Source organism: Mustela nigripes, chromosome 4 (assembly GCF_022355385.1).
Source record: "Mustela nigripes isolate SB6536 chromosome 4, MUSNIG.SB6536, whole genome shotgun sequence".
Classification (NCBI taxonomy): Eukaryota; Metazoa; Chordata; class Mammalia; order Carnivora; family Mustelidae; genus Mustela; species Mustela nigripes.
Window position 1 is genome coordinate 177015885 of NC_081560.1, and position 16801 is coordinate 177032685.

Below are 16801 nucleotides of genomic sequence, written 5' to 3' on the forward strand. Positions count from 1 at the left end.
CTTGCTTCCCTTGCCTTTGGAAATGTTCCTAGGAAGAAGTTGCTGTGGCTGTTGTCAAAGAGGTTGCTGCCTGTGGTCTCCTCAAGGATTTTGATGGATTCCTTTCTTTTTTTTTAAAATTTCTTTCTTTTTTTGTTTTTTAATGATTTTATTTATTTATTAGAGAGAGAGATCACAAGTAGGCAGAGAGGCAGGCAGAGAGAGAAAGAGGGGAAGGGAAGCAGGCTCCCTGCTGAGCAGAGAGCCTAATGCGGGGCTCCAGGACCCTTGATCTCACATTGAGGTCCTTCATCCATTTTGAGTCTATTTTCATGTGTGGTGTAAGGAAATGGTTCAGTTTCATTTTTCTGCATGTACTGTCTAATTTTCCCAACACCGTTTGTTGAAGAGACTGTCTTTATTCCATTGGACATTTTTCTTGCTTTGTCAAAAATTAGTTGCCCATAGAGTTGAGAGTCTATATCTGGGCTCTCTATTCTGTTCCATTGTTCTATGTGTCTGTTTTTGTGCCAGTACCATACTGTCTTGATGATGACAGCTTTGTAATAGAGCTTGAAGTCTGGAATTGTGATGCCACCAACTTTGGCTTTCTTTTTCAACATTCCTCTGGCTACTTGGGGTCTTTTCTGGTTCCATATAAATTTTAGGATTATTTGTTCCATTTCTTTGAAAAAAATAGATGGGATTTTGATAGGAATTGCACTAAACGTGTAGATTGCTTTAGGTAGCATAGACATTTTCACAATATTTGTTCTTCCAAACTGTGAATATGGATAGTTTTTCCATTTCTTTGTGCTTTCCTCCATTTCTCTCATGAGTACTTTATAGTTTTCTGAGTACAGATTCTTTGCCTCTTTGGTTAGGTTTATTTCTAGGTATCTTATGGTTTGGGGTGCAATGGTAAATGGGATTGACTCCTTAATTTCTCTTTCTTCTGTCTTGTTGTTGGTGTAAAGAAATACAACTGATTTCTGTGCATTGATTTTATATACTGACACTTTACTGAATTCCTGTATGAGTTCTAGCAGTTTTGGAGTGGAGTCTTTTGGGTTAACCACATAAAGTATCATATCGTCTGCAAAGAGTGAGAGTTTGCCTCCTCCTTGTCGATTCAGATGCCTTTTATTTCTTTTTGTTGTGTAACTGCTGAGGGTAGGACTTCTAGTGCTATGTTGAATAACAGTGGTGATAGTGGACATCCTTTCCATGTTCCTGACCTTAGGGGAAAAGCTCTCAGTTTTTCTCCATTTAGAGTGATATTCACTGTGGGTTTTTCATAGATGGCTTTTTTTTTTTTTAAGATTTTATTTATTTATTTGGCAGACAGAGATCACAAGTAGGCCAAGAGGCTGGTAGAGAGAGAGGAAGGGAAGCAGGCTTCCTGCTTAGCAGGGAGCCTGTTGTGGGGCTTGATCCCAGGACCCTAGGATCATGACCTGAGCTGAAGGCAGAGGCTTTAATCCACTGAACCACCCAGGCGCCCCATAGATGGCTTTTATAATATTGAGGTATGTACCCTCTACACTTTGAGGAGTTTTGATTAAGAAAGGATGCTGTACTTTGTCAAATGCCTTTTCGGCATCTCTTGAGAGTATCATGTGGTTCTTGTTCTTTCTTTTATTAATGTATTGTATCATACTGATTGATTTGTGGATGTTGAACCAACCTTGCAGCCCAGGAATAAATCCCACTTGGTCGTGGTGAATAATCATTTTAAGGTACTATTGGATACTATTGGCTAGTATTTTGGTGAGAATTTTCGCACATGTGTTCATTAAGGATATTGGTCTGTAATTCCCCTTTTTGATGGGACCTTTGTCTGGTTTTGGAATCAAGGTAATGCTGGCCTCATAAAATGAGTTTGGAAGTTTTCCTTCCATTTCTATTTTTTGGAACAGTTTCAGGAGAATAGGTATTAATTCTTCTTAAATGTTTGGTAGAATTCCCCTGGGAAACAGTCTAGCCCTGGGCTCTTGTTTGTTGGGAGATTTTTTTTATGACTGTTTCAATCTCCTTACTGGTTATGGGTCTGTTCAGGTTTTCTTTTTCTTCCTGGTTCAGTTTTGGTAGTTCATATGTCTCTAGGAATGCATCCATTTTTATCATAGTTGTTCATAATATGTTATTATAATTGTTTGTGTTTTTTTGGTGTTGGTTGTCATCTTTCTTCTTTCATTCATGATTTTCTTTATTCGGGTCCTTGCTCTTTTCTCTTTTCTTTTTGACAAGTTTGGCCAGGGGTTTATCAATTTTATTAATTTCAAAGAATCATCTCTTAGTTTTGTTGGTTTTTTTCTATTGCTTTTTTGGTTTCAATTTATTGATTGCTGCTCTTGATCTTTCTTGTTTCTCTTCTCCTGTTGGGTTTATGATTTCTTTGCTGTTCTTTCTCCAGCTCTTTTAGGTGTAATGTTAGGTTGTGTACTTGAGACCTTTCTTGTTTCTTGAGAAAGGCTTGTATTGTGATATGCTTTTCTCTCAGGACCGCCTTTGCTGCATCCCACAGATTTTGAACAGTTGTGTTTTCATTTTCATTTGTTTCCATGAATTTTTAAAATTCTTCTTTAATTTCCTAGTTGACACATTCATTCTTCAGTAGGATGCTCTTTAGCCTCCATGTATTTGGGTTCTTTCCAACTTTCCTCCTGTGATTGAGATCTAGCTTCAGAGCATTGTGGTCTGAAAATATGCAGGGAATCATTCCAATCTTTTGATACCGGTTGGGACCTGATTTGTGACCCAGATTATGATTTATTCTGGAGACTGTTGTGTATACTAGAGAAGAATGTGTATTCTGATGCTTTGGGATGGAATGTTCTGAATATATCTGTGATGTCCATATGGTCCAGTTTGTCATTTAAGGCCTTTATTTCCTTCTTGATCTTTTGCTCAAATGATCTGTCCATTTCAATGAGGGGGGTATTAAGGTCCTGTACTATTATTGTATTATTGTTGATGTGTTTCTTTGATTTTGTTATTAATTGGTTTATATGAAATGTGCTATTTTAGAAGTTGCACATTTCAAGGTTTCTTGTGTTCCTAATTTTTTCTTGCTTGTTTTTATAGATCATAAACATCGGACTAACAGTTATTTTGGATGTGTAAGGAACTTAGATTTGAGAGTTTGTGGTCTAGCATGTGCTAGGAAAGAAAAATATTTTGTTTCATTAGAAAGCTGAGCTGTAGCAAAATTTCAAAGGTGGAAGCCTCTGCAAGGTGACATTCCATTAAGCATACCTTTATGTAAAATGAATTATATCCTGAGTCATTCCAGTTATATACACTTAAGATAACACTTCCTTGGCAAGTAAAGACGGACAAATTCAGGCAATTTAAAAAGATATTCTGCGTCAAATAATCATTTACTTATCGGAAATGGCTAATGAAATGTTGTAATGATTTATGGCGTGCTGCAGTAAATTTTCATAATATAGTAATTTGTCTTTGATTTTCAACTCCCTGTCCAGTTCATTTACTGGGTAATAGTTACTTTAAATGTTTTATCAATGGCTTCATTTTTCTGTTTCTCTCCTCTTCCTCGCAGATCCTTACCATGATGAGATAGGGAATAATATTTCATTTTAAATGACTTGTCTTTACTATAGATAGTTGGAAATGTAGGCAGAGTCACTGTAATGTGAAGCACAGTCATTAATCTGAAATATCTATGTTGGATTGAGTCCTGCTGTTATTATCAAGAACTATAAAAATGTTACAGTTTTTTTGTTATCAAAATATCTTTCAGCATAATATATGAAATAAATGGTGATTATAAGAAAAAACAGCATGTGTATTTTTATAATTAGAAACATTTATTAAGTACTATCTCTATCTCAGGAATTGGATGGTAGAAAGTAACCATATATGTTCTAATGTACTTTGGTTCTAAAAATTTATTGACTACCTACTATCTGTATAGCATTCTACTAAGTGATAATGTCATAATGAATATTCATAGGATATTTTAATTGTAGCTAGGACATATTTGTTGAGTGTTAACAATGAAATTTATTGTATTTATACACCTTGCATATTTCTAGGTCTATAGCTGTCTTTAGAAGCTCTATAGGACCATTTGTATAACATATTTAGAATAAACACTGGATATATCTATCTTATTTCTGTATGTTAAACATTCAAATAGAGAGACATATTTTTCTCTATCCTGACAGTCCACAATGTAAAAAGGTGACATGAGTTTTGAAGTCACCTCACATTATAATATTATTAACTTAATAACTGAAAAAATAAATATATTATGTGCATTAAGGTGTTTAGGAATAATGTCAGCAAGATGACAGAATGGAAATTTCAAGGTTTTGTCCTGCATTGGTGGTATAGTGGTGAGCAAAGCTACATTCCAGCTTTTGTTCGCTCATAGAAACATTGGTTTGAACAACCATTCATATACAAAAATACCTTTGCAAGAGCTAGGTAATCTCAGTGAGAGATTATAACAGTTGAGAAAAGTGCAGAAATAAGAAAGGATACTTTTATAATACCTGCATCATCCCCGCCCCCAAGCCTGTGCAGGGTAGTGAAGCATGGTGAGAGATACCTTCTACAAAGGGGAAGAAAAGTAAAGTGAGCACCTGACTTTGCTGCTGAACCAGCTTCAGGTTTTCTCTAGTGAACCCTGATGCCTGATTGGTTCCTACTGACCCAGGTACCAGGCTTGCTCCAGACTGATCCCCATGGCCTCACAGTACAGGCAGGCTTCCTGTGGCCCTAGGCTCCAGAAGACCAAAAGTTCAGGACCTTCCCAGTATACTCTAGTACTTGGCCCAAGACCAAGTACTAGTACTCTAGTACTTGTGACCCAAGACCAGGCTCACCCCTGGAAAGTCAAGCTTTAGACTCTTCCCTGTATACCCAACCTTCAGGCTTGCCCCTGTGTTTCCAGGTACCAAGCCCATCTTTTGTTACTCAGAATCTGGCCTGCTTCCATGGATTTGGCCACTAGCCTTAACCTAGGAGACCCTGGCACCAGGCTAGCCTCTATAGACTCAGAACCAGGTCCATACCCATGAGTCCAGGTGCCAGGCTCATCCCAGGACTAAGCTGGCATCCGTGGATTCAGAATTGAAAATTATCCCGATGCCAGGTAACCTCCATGTTTCCTTCAGTCTGTCCCAAGAGATTTAAGCTCCAGATTGGCCCTTTTGGACCCAGCTACAGGCCTGCCACCATGGACCGTGATTCTAGGTGTACTCTCATAAACCTAGTTCCCATGACTACTTCAATTGACCCTTGTACCAGGTGGCCCCCATGCACCCAGTATCCAGGCCTGTATCTACAGACACAGATTCTAGGCCCACTTCCATGAACCCAGGCATTGGCCTACTCATGTGGACATAAACTCCAGACCTATGGCAATGGTCCCAGGCTTGCCCCTCTGAATCCAGGTACCAGGCAGCCCCCTGTAGACCCAGACTCTAGACCTGATTACCCACTGACCTAGCCACCAGGCTAGCCTAGCTGAATAATCCAGCAGTAAACCTGCCTATGGATTCTACTTTATGGCCCTCTAGAATTGCTGGAATTTCTGGATAGGCTGAATGATGAAGGGCTGAAGGGCTTTCCTTACTGAAGTCTGTCTATAAAGATTAAAAGAAATAGTTACTTCTTCAGATGAAACACTAATGCAAGGCAATAGGGATCACAAAAAATCAGGGAAATATGACACTACCATAGAAACAGAATAAAGTACCAGTAACTGACCCTAAATAATGGAGAACTAAAAACTGACAATTCAAAATAATCATCTAAAAGAAGCTTAGTGAGCTAAAAGAAATAAAGATAGACAACTAAATTATATTAAGAAAATGATATGTGAACAAAATGAGAAGTTTAACAAAGACATGGAAATCATAACAAAGAAACAAACAGGAATTATAGAGCTAAAGAACACAGTGATTGAAATAAAAAAATTCATATAGCACTTCAATAGCAGACACTGTCAGAAGAAAAGAATCATTGAGCCCAAAGTCAAGTCATTTGAAATCATCTAGTCAGAGGTAGAAAAAGAAAAAATGGATAGAAACATGAAGAAAGCCTCTGGGACCTATGACAGACCATCAAATGCATCCATACATGGTTTTTGGGAGTGCCAGAAGTCATAGAGAAAGACAAAAGAGGCAGCAATTTCCTTTAAAGAAATAATAACAGGAAACTTCTCAAATCTGAAACTCCCCAAGTGAATATCCAGATCCATGAGACCCCAAATAGATTAAAAACATAAAGAGAACCTTCACCAGGACACATTATAACAGAGAGCCCAGAAACAAATTCATGCATTTATGATCAACTGATCTTCAGCAGAGGTACCAAGAACATAAAATGGGGAAAGGACAATTCAATAAATGATGCTGGGAAAACTGGATATCCTTGTGCAGAAGAATGAATGTGGACCCTTGTCTCACACCATATAAAAAAATCTGAAAATGGATTAAAGACACGAATGGAAGCCCTGAAACTGTAAAAATTCTAGAACAAAACTTGGGGCTTCTTGACATTAGTCAGGGCAATGATTTTTTAGAAATGATCCCAAGAGTATAGGCAATGAGCAAAAATAGACAAATGGCATTGCATCAAACTAATCAGTGTCTTCACAGCAAAGGAAGCAGTCAGCACAGGAAAGGGACAACCTGTGGATTGGGAGAAAATGTTTGTAAATCATACATTTGATAAGGAGTTAAAGTCCACAATATATAAGAAGGCAAATAACTCAATAGCAAAGAAAAAGAACTCAGTGAAGAGATGGACAAAGGATACGAATAGCCATTTTTCTAAACAGAATATACAGATCACCAACAGGTATATGATAAAAGCTGGGTATCATTAATCATCAGGGAAATACAATTCAAAATCAAAGTGACCCTGTTAGAATGGTTGTTAACAAAAAACAAGATAACAAGTTGGCAAAGATCTGGAGAAAAAGGAACCCTAGTATACTGTTGGTGGGAATACAAATTGGTAAAGTCAATTTGGAAAACAGTATGGATGTTCCTCAAAAAATTAAAAATGGAACTGCCATGTGATCCAGCAATCCCATGTCTAGGTATATATTCAAAGGGAATGTAATAATATCAGTGAGGATATCAGTGAGGCATCTGCATTCCCATGTTCATTGTAGCATTATTCACAATAGCCAAGGTATGGAAACAACCTGTGTTCATTGATGGGTAAATGGATAAAGAAAATGAAATGTGATATGTGATAGTGTGTGTGGGTGTGTGTGTGTGTGTGTGAGTGAGGTATGTGAGATAGATAGATAATGGCATATTATATAGCCTTACAAAAGCAGGACACCTTGCCATTTGCTACAGCATGTATAAACCTGGAGGACATTACACTAGGTGAAATAAGCTAGATACAGAAAGATAAATACTGCTTGATTGTATTTATATGTGAAATCTAAAAATGTCAAACTCATAAAAGCAGTTAATTGAGTGGTGGTTGCCAGGGACAGGGTATGAGGGAAATGTAGAGATATAGGTCAAAAGGTACAAAGTTTCAGTTATACAGGATAAATAAGCTCTGGACATCTAATGTACAGCATGGTTACTAGTTAATAATACTGTATTGTATACTTGGAATTGAAGATACTAGGTGTTAAATGTTCTCACCACAAATATAAAGGTAACTCTATGAGGTGATGGAAATGTTAATTAGCTTGATTGTGGTAATCATTTCATGTTGACTGCATGTACCAAAACATCAAATTGTATGTGTTTTAGATCTATATTTTTAAATTTTTCAATTATATCCCAAGAAAGTGAGACAAAAATAAAAAATTTATGAAACCCCACATAATTCAGAAACAAGAAAATAAAAAGAGTTGTTTATAATCTAATATATATAGAGTAGCAAAAATATATCACTTAAAAAATATATTTTAATAAACACATTTTAGGGCGCCTGGGTGGCTCAGTGGGTTAAGCTGCTGCCTTCGGCTCAGGTCATGATCTCAGGGTCCTGGGATCGAGTCCTGCATCGGGCTCTCTGCTCAGCAGGGAGCCTGCTTCCTCCTCTCTCTCTCTGCCTGCCTCTCTGACTACTTGTGATCTCTCTCTGTCAAATAAATAAATAAAATCTTAAAAAAAAAAATAAACACATTTTAAAATTGATTCATGATTAAAATAAATCTGTGTATACAGAATGAATTTCTTTTCAAACCCCTTTTGAAATATTAATGAGAGCATTAGGAGTATTTTGTTTTGTGGCATTTGGCAATCTATTAAATTTTAGGCAAAGGAGTCAGATTTTATCAATTTTCTTGATCTCTTTCATAATGAAAGTAGATGACATAACTTCATCAAAAATTGAGTAAAAGTCCTGAGGTACCAGTAGAAGTCTGAACTAGGACAGAGGCAGTTTTTCTTCTTAGTCCTTATGTGAACATGTTAAGTTTTCACTCCCCTCTGTATACAGTTTGTTGATTTTGTTTCCTGTTCTCTCACAGTGCGTGTAATGGCAACTTAGCTGTAGATTCTTACCTCCAGAACTGATTAAATTGTTAAAGTAGAGCAGTAGCAGAGCAGCAGCAGCAATATGTTAATTTTTTAGTGATCTTGTTTTGTAAGGTAGGTATTTATATCAGACATTTATAACCTCATTTTGTAGAAGAGGCAACTGAGGTTCACAAGGGCTAAACAACTGGCCCCAATTATGTAGCATGAGTGCAAGATCTATTTTTGAAAAATACTGTTCTTTTCTACATCATTCTCTAAAATATGCTGGAATTGTTAATTATCCTTGGTACAGGAAGTCATTAGAAAGGCAGTTTTATATATTTTTAAATGTTATTTTTACTTTTTAAATTATTTTTTGTTTGTTTGTTTTTTTTTTAAGATTTTATTTATTTATTTGAGAGACAGAGAATGAGAGAGAGAGAGAGAGCATGAGAGGAGAGAGGTCAGCAGGAGAAGCAGACTCCCTGCTGAGCAGGGAGCCCGATGTGGGACTTGATCCTGGGACTCCAGGATCATGACCTGAGCTGAAGGCAGTTACTTAACCAACTGAGCCACTGAGGCTTCCCTTAAATGTAATTTTTAATGATAAGGAGGTATTTGCTAAGGAATATGACTTTTTTTAAAAAAACTTTTTATTTATTTGTTTGACAGATTACAAGTAGGCAGAGAGGCAGGCAGAGAGAGAGAGAGAGAGAGAGAGAGAGAGAGAGGGGAGGAAACGGGCTCCCTGCTCAGCGGGGCTTGATCCCAGAACCCTGGAACCATTATCTGAGCCGAAGGCAGAGGCTTTAACCCACTGAGCCACCCAGGTGCCCCCGGAATATGACTTTTTATATCTAACTTTCTTTAATACTCCTTTTGCTATTGTTTACAGAAAGTATCACCATGGGTAGGCTTGCGCAAGATCAATATATCCTACTGGGGATGGGAAGACATGTCTCCTTTTACAAACACGACGCTGCAGTGGCTTCCTGGTGAACCGAATGATTCTGGATTCTGTGCATATCTGGAAAAGGCTGCAGTGGCAGGCCTGAAAGCGAATCCTTGTACATCGATGGCAGATGGCCTGGTCTGTGAAAAACCTGTTGGTAAGCAGTAAACTAGTATTTCTTTAAAATAATTACCACGCCTTTCCACTTGCAGTAGTCTATGTGCCTAAGGTAAATTTCACCATCTTTTTATGATGTTGATTCCCTGATAATTTTGGTAAATTTTATCTTTAACTACATTCCCCACTTAATATTAGTGACCTCACTGTTAACTTGTGAAAATACCAAAATTTTATGGTTTTATACAATTTTTATTTTTTGATTGAGTCTATTCTTAATTTTGTTAACAACTTTTACTTTTATAATTCCAGTGTTTAGAAGGAAGATTTGTTTTTAAGATTAACAACTAATTTTGAATCATTTTCATCTTATAGTCTCTTTCATTTGGCAAGTAAGAAGAAACATTTCTGTTCTTTTTTTTCCCTAATATGTCATTTTGTGGTGATTGACTTTTATTATTTTTTATATTGGCCATGACATTCAAACCCCAAACCTGTATTAATTGTGTGGTAATTTTTTATTTGGTTTTATTAGCCAGTATAAAATATTAGACATATACATTGTTTTTTTTAAGTTTTTATTTTAATTTCCGTTAGTTAACATATAGTACAATATTAGTTTCTGGTGTGCAGGACATGTGCTCTCCTTACTCCCTATCCTCCATTTCACCCACCCACCTCCCCCCACCCGTGCCACCCTCCTCCCTTGTCAGCATCACTTTGTTCTCTATAGTTGAACGTCTGTTTTTTCATTTGTCTCTCTCTTTTTTCTCTTAACTCATTTGTTTTGTTTCCTAAATTCCACATATGAGTGAAATCACATGTGTGTCTTGAAATGGATTTTCGCTAAGTGATAAAGGAATATTGAATTATTTTCTCTTTTTAAACACTTTTAAAAATATATACATAATATAAAATTTACCATTTTAACCATTTTTAAATGCAGAGTTCAGTGTTATTGCATGCATCAACATTATTGTGCATTAATCAACAGCATGTATCTCCAGAACTTCCTCATCTTCCCAAACTCTATACTCATTAAACAATAACTCTCCAGACCTCTCTCCCCCAGCCCCTGACAAGCACCTTCTACTTTCTGTGTCTATGAGTTTGACTAATTTATTTACCTCATATAGATGGAATCATAAAGTGCATGAACTTTTATGCCTGGCTTATCTCCCTTAACATAATGTCTTCAAGGTTCATTCATATTATAACATATGTTAGAATATCCTTCCATTTTTAACATGAATAATTATCCATTGTATGTACATCCAACATTTTGTTTATCCATTCATCCATCAGTGTACACCTGAGTTGCTTTTACTTATTGGCTGTTGTGAATAAGGATGCTATGAACATGGGTTTACAGATATCTTTTCCAGTTCTGGTTCGTATCTTTTGGGTATATAGGCAGAAGAAGGAATTGCTGTATCATATGGCAATTTTATGTTCATGTTTTGAGGAATTGCCTTACTGTTTACCGTAGAAGTTGTACCATTTTACATCCCTACCAGCAATGAACAAGCGTTCCAATTTCTTCACATCCTTGCTAGCATTAAAAAATTATTTATCTGGGGCGCCTGGGTGGCTCAGTGGGTTAAAGCCTCCGCTTTCGGCTCAGGTCATGGTCTCAGGGTCCTGGGATCCAGCCCCGCATCGGGCTCTCTGCTCGGCAGGGAGCCTGCTTCCTCCTCTCTCTCTCTCTGCCTGCCTCTCTGCCTACTTGTGATCTCTGTCTGTCAAATAAATTAAAAAAAAAATATATATATATATATATTTATCTAAAGGTTATGATATTCTATTTCATGTAAAGATTTTATAGTGTATTGTTTTATTTTTATTGTTTGTTTATCAGAGACATGTTCACTGATAAGCATTTGTTTTGATAAGGTATGGAATGTTTATGGAAAAAATTTTAGTGGGAAAGTAAATAATGAGTGTGTGTGTAGTACTTAGCCAAAAACAGAAAACTAGGTTATGGGCTACATCTCTATGTATAAGTTTTTAAATTATGTAACTTTATGTACTTTGTAAAGGATTAAAATTTTCAAAAGAAGTATGATTTTCAAATTTGATAATAAATTTAAGAAGTATTAACACCTCATCTTCATTTTCATTTATCGTATTATGTAGTTTTTGCTATAATTTTTATTTCACACTTGGCTTACTTGAAACATTCCCCAAACCTCAAAACAAATTAAACCCATATATCTGTGCTAAAATATAGTTAACAAATAAAATAATTGTATTTGTTGATTTATTCCAGTCAGTCCGAATCAAAATGCAAGGCCGTGCAAAAAGCCGTGCTCTCTACGGACATCCTGCTCCAACTGCACCAGCAATGGCATGGAGTGTATGTGGTGCAGTAGCACGAGGCGCTGCGTTGACTCCAATGCCTACATAATCTCTTTTCCATACGGACAGTGTCTGGAGTGGCAAACGGCCACCTGCTCTCGTAAGTATTTATTTAGAGTGACTTTTCATGTAAAGGCAACACAAATCAATTTTCTGTGATGGAAGGAGGAATTAAACATCTGAAGAAGTTTTTAAAAGTTGGGAAAAAGTTTTTGCTTTTGTTGCAACAAAAAACTGTTGTTTTAAAACCTATTAATGGTATAGGCCCCAGAATTATACTATACCATCATTTTGAATTCTACTAATTATTTTATCCGACATAGGCACACACACACACATTTTGCCACATTTGTGCTCTCCCCAACTCTGAGTGTACGTTGCAGAGAGTTTAACACTTCATGAAAGTGCTTATTGCTGCAAAGATCGCATACTGCTTTGTCGTGCTCCTTTAGTGTCCTCTAATCTAGCAGAGTTCCCATGTCTTACACAACTGATATTTTTGAAGAATCTACACCATTTGTTTTTTTACCTGTCCCAATTTGGATTTATCTAATTCTTTCCTCATGATTGGATTCAAATTAAGCATTTGTTGGCCAGATATCAGTCCTATCAGTGGTGGTGCATCTACCAGGAAGGCAGGATGCAGTCTTGGAATCACATGGGGAGTCCCGGCAGCAGGTCGGTACTGCACTTGCTATTGGTTGTACTTCAGGGCTAGATCTTACCCCTTGCTCAAATTTTTTAAGGACTTGACTGAGTGTATGTATCATACCACTGTGTGGTTATGAGAGTGGCCTTGTAAAGGCAGATTGCATCATGATGCTATTGCCAAGGTAATTGCATAGCACTACTGAGAGCACCTGGTGTCCTTGTAGGAATTTGAAACCACATGCAGCTTTTTTTTTTTTTTTTCCTTTTGGAAAATGTAGAAGCTGCTTTTCTTAGCGAGCTTTGAGCGAGCAGAAAATATGGTTTATCTTTCCACAATCTACCCTCTGACACTGGGTCTTATCAAAAAAATGCCTTTCCAAAAGGGACACGAAGTAATTGGTCTCTTCAGATTTATAATAAGAAGGTAGGAACAATTATTTATTTCCAGTGCTCCCTCACCTGCTTTTCAATGTTGAATTGAAATTGGGGTCTGTCCTTTTTGTGACTGATTCAGACTTTGTGTCCTTTTTGGAGAACATACTCTGCTGGTGCCCAGGGTCGCCATTCCACAACCACAGTTAGTTCTGGAATCACCTTAGATAAAGTTGGAGTTCAGTGTGTATTTGACCAGAAATCCTTTATTTAAACAAAGCAAAACATCTATTCACTTGCTAAATTCAAGCAGATACAGATGAATGAGAGGAATGAGGAATATGAGAGGAATGTTTAAGAAGCTCTCTAAGGCAGAAGGACCAGGAGTCCTTAGGTTTGTTTTATTTTAGTTTTCTTCCCAATACTTTTACTTGCAATAACCTGTGTTTGCAATGAATGAATGCCAGGTCCCAAAGGAACTGCAGTTACAGTGCAGTGAAGGGAGACAAAAGAGCAGCCACTTGAAGCCCCATGTGGGTTAAACTCAGGAAGATATTGTAGTTGAAGTGTTCAATGGGATAGAGAAGGGCCAGTTTTAATCTTTCTAAGGGAATACTCCTCAGCGGATCTTGTTATCCCACGTCTAGTTTTTTTCCCTCCTAACAATTGCTTTGATAGTTGTTACACACTTGTTATGCCTTCTCTCACCCGATCTTTGCAGCTCTGGTAGGTCCAGTTCAGGTCTTTGCATCAGTCCACTGGCTTCCCTCTGTTCTTTCCCTCTTCCAAGCAGGCACTTGTAGGTTTCCGAGGAGTTTGGGCCATGACACAGCTTGTTCCTGCAACTTTTTAAAGTTTTGTCTGGACTTTCTTATCAGCCCATTGGCTTCCTTACATTCCTTCCATAGGAACAGCTGCCGCTGCTGTAACCGTGATGATGGATGGATAAATGTCCTAGCAGCAGCATGCATTGTCCGGCCACGCATTCTTCCTTCCATCCTTCCTTGAGCTCTCTTGCTTATACTGGAAGAGGAAGGAAGAGCTGCTTCTTTTAAGAGGAGCTTCCTAAGTCTGAGATACCCTTTGGTGGTGAATCTACTATTTTGAGGCTTGCGCCCGGGATCTGGTAGCCCACAGACAACATGGCCACCCATGTTCATAAGCTCTTCTTGCTCAGATGAGGATGAGTGACCTTGTCATTTTGAGGTAACCAGCTGCTTAAGACAGTGCAGATGGAGACTCACTGGCCTTTCCAGAACTTACATCATTCCCAAAGATACCCTCATAGTCTACCAGCCAGCCAAACCTGTGTTTGTTCCATATAGTCACCCCTGGTGCATGAAGAGCTAAGATAGAACAGTAAGTGCCACAAGGTAGGCCAGAACTTCTAGGCTGTGGCTGTTGGGTATATTTGTTTCCCCAGGTTCTTGGCATCACGTGGAGAGGTGTTCTTGGCATGGACATAGCTGGGTATATTCGGTGTTGAGCTCCTCGGTGCTGTACTTTTTTAGGAACTTTATTTATTTATTTTTTAAATTAATTTCTTTTCGGCATAACAGAATTCATTGTTTATGCACCATACCCAGTGCTCCATGCCATATGTGCCCTCCATAATACCCACTACCTGGCTCCCCCAAGCTCCCACCCTCCACCCCTTCAAAACCCTCAGATTGTTTATCAGAGTCCATAGTCTCTCATGGTTCATCTCCCCTTCCAATTTCCCTCAACTCCCTTCTCCTCTCCATCTCCCTTTTTTTAAAAATAGGGAATGAAGACGGGCCTCATTCAGCGCATGGCACTGGGGTTGTTGCAGGCATAAAAGGGTCTTACTCCCGCAGAAAATGTCTTATTAGGAGTCAGCTGCCCAGGGGAGCTGCATCCAGTGATGCAGTCTTAGGGGGAACTGACAGCACCCAGGCTCTCTTGCCTTCATAATCATGTTTGTCTTTCCACAAACTTTAATGTTTGATGAAAGAAATCAGACACAAAAGTTTATATACAGAATGGCTCCATTTAGATAAAGTTCAAAAATAGGCAAAACTAAGCTCTCTTGTTTAGGAATGAATATTTAGGTGGTAAAACTGTAGAGTAAGGCAAAAAATTAATGTAAATGACAGATAGTGGATGCTGCTGGAAGAAGACTAGGGTGTTGGCTAGGACAGGAGTGCAAGGAAGGCAGTGGGCCACCTCCAGGCTGAGTGCAGGCACAGAGTATTTCTGTACAATAATTGATTAATCTCACATTTCTCTATGGGCTTCTCTGTGTGTGTTATAGAATAAAAGGATAAAGGGTAACGAAAAAGGAGCTTGTAAACTTTCCAAGGTCTTACATGCTTAAGAACTTCCTAAAAATTATTTAGAGTTAAATCTAAGTCGTCTTCACTACTCACAAATCTTTCTTGTATTCCATGTCTTCCGTCTCATTTATTAACCTTTTGGAGAATAGTCTTCAGTAATTCATTCAAATAAATTTATGGATAATAATCTTTTTGAATTTTTGTATGTCTAAAGTGTATTTTTTTATGTTGACTTGAATGATTAAGTGGCTGGATGTGGGAGTTCTAGGTTATTCTATCCTTAGACCTTATAGTGTTTGGTGTTGTGAGTGAGAATTTTCTTGTGAATTTGATTTTCATTCCTTTGTGGGGCATCTTTTAAAAAAAATTCTTCAAGAAATGAAAGATTGTAATTTTTTTCTCTTAATCCCTGGGATTCCAAATTCTGTAATTCATTTCAATTTCCAGTAATTGAGTTAAATTTTAAAAATGGATTCTCATTTGCTCTTTGAATCTGAAGAGTAGTGTCTTTCTTTACCGCTAAAAAAGGTCTTTAATACTTACATTGTTTTCTTCTATTTATTCTTTTTTTAGAAATCTTCTATTTATTCTTCCTTAGAAATCTTAAAATAGTGGTTGGAATTTCTTTTTATTATTATTATTATTATTTTAGTCACCATATAGTACAGCATTAATTTTTGATGTAGTGTTCCATGATTTATTGTTTGCATATAACACCCAGTGCTCCATGCAATCTGTGCCCTCCTTAATAATTATCAATATGTCTTGAATTCACTTGAATTTTCCATCTCTTAGTTACAATTCAGATGTTTTTTCTTCTTTATGGTTGTTTATTTGGGGATTTTTATCTCTTTTAAAACAATGTTTTTGAGAACCTTGTATTTCCACCATAAAAAGTCTAACTGAATTTTTTGAGAAGGTATATGAAACATGATTAAACACCAGTATGAAGTGTATCTTCTTCACTGATGAACTAAATTGTGACACATACTGCTGGGAGGGCTGTCCGCTAGAGGTGTGTACATCAGTTGTTAAGTTCTGCCTTTATGTCTTCTGTTTTTGACTCTTCTTTTTTTGTTTTCTTGATTTTGATTTCTTGAGAGTTTTGTGTTCTACTTCAACCATTTTTTCTTGGGCAGTTAGTCTGCTGCATTTTTCTTTTCTGTAAGTCTTTTCTTTCACTGTTTGTGTCTGTTGTCATATTCATTTGTGCTGATGATGTCCAATTATTTTTGTTCCACATCCTTTTAAATTATATGCCCTTCCCTTTGCACCCTTGTAGGGAAGAAAGAGGGCTACTGAACTTCTCTTTAAGGAGATCTTGTATTTTCTGGAAGTAAATACAAGTAAACCTGGTGGTGATCTACTCCTTGTGAGAAATAAACTCCTTCTCTATTATGTCATTCTTCCCTGCTTTTAACCAAAAGGCTTTTTTTTTTTTTAAAAAAGATTTATTCATTTATTTATTGGATAGAGAGATCACAAGTAGACAGAGAGGCAGGCAGAGAGAGAGAGAGAGAGAAGCAGACTCCCTGCTGAGCAGAGAGCCCGACGCAGGACTCGATCCCAGGACCCCGAGATCATGACCTGAGCCGAACGCA

At 37.4% G+C, this 16801-nt stretch overlaps 1 protein-coding gene across 3 annotated transcripts in view; it reads left to right on the forward strand.

The window, feature by feature from the left end:
• ATRNL1 (attractin like 1) overlaps positions 1-16801 on the forward strand; it is an 806361-nt gene that overhangs the window by 167960 nt on the left and 621600 nt on the right. For all 3 annotated transcript variants that reach the window (XM_059398662.1, XM_059398665.1, XM_059398663.1), the window contains exons 16-17: positions 9349-9562; positions 11792-11980. In XM_059398662.1, coding sequence (XP_059254645.1) covers positions 9349-9562; positions 11792-11980 — 403 coding nt within the window. The remainder of the gene's footprint in view (positions 1-9348; positions 9563-11791; positions 11981-16801) is intronic.